Source organism: Myotis davidii, unplaced genomic scaffold (genome assembly GCF_000327345.1).
Source record: "Myotis davidii unplaced genomic scaffold, ASM32734v1 scaffold1094, whole genome shotgun sequence".
NCBI classification, from domain to species: domain Eukaryota; kingdom Metazoa; phylum Chordata; class Mammalia; order Chiroptera; family Vespertilionidae; genus Myotis; species Myotis davidii.
This window is the reverse complement of record NW_006285318.1, coordinates 108,365-108,938: the sequence shown is the minus strand read 5'-3', so window position 1 is coordinate 108,938 and position 574 is coordinate 108,365. Positions and strand designations below refer to the sequence as shown.

The following is a 574-nucleotide window of genomic DNA, read 5'->3' as shown; positions in this document are numbered from 1 at the left end:
GTCTCCCTCCCCCCATCTTCCCCCCTTTCTGTCATGGGCTCGTAGCCCATGGGTATAGGTATCAAGGATACTGCTTTGACCCAGAAGCCTGGGATGTGCTGGATGATAAGGTCTCTGCGCTCCAGGAAGGGTCTCCGCATCTGGATGAACTTGCGCTTGAGGCGGAGGAAGGCCTTGCCTGCCTTGATGTTCACCGCCTCCAGGTCTAGCTGAATGCTTCCTAGTGCCTGCAGGACGTACTGTATCTTCTCGGGATTCACCTCTCTGCTTTGCTTCTTCACCTTCCTCTGCTTCCTCCTCCTCCTCCTTCTCTTCTTCCTCACATTCTCCTTCACCTCCTCCTCATCATCTTCTACTATAATGATAGCCTCTTCCTTCCCCTGTAGACCGGCTAACACCTGGTACTCCCGTCCCCCTATGCTACAGGTATCTATGGCCTCTCCACTAAAGCCGCTCGGCTCCGGCTCCGGCTCGGGTTCCGGCTCGGGCTCGGTAACCTGAATGTCGATCTCCAGGCTTCCCCCCGCCACCTCCTCAGGAGAGAATGTTTCAAGGCTCTCCGCGGGAGGGGGCG

General features: G+C 57.0%; 1 protein-coding gene across 1 annotated transcript in view; it reads right to left on the bottom strand.

Annotated features, from left to right (window-relative positions):
- The window catches only part of TSPYL2 (TSPY-like 2), a 32,296-nt gene that overhangs the window by 5,749 nt on the left and 25,973 nt on the right, over positions 1-574 (bottom strand). The window contains exon 4 of the mRNA XM_015559024.1: positions 72-574. Within this exon, the coding sequence (XP_015414510.1) occupies positions 72-574 (503 nt within the window). The remainder of the gene's footprint in view (positions 1-71) is intronic.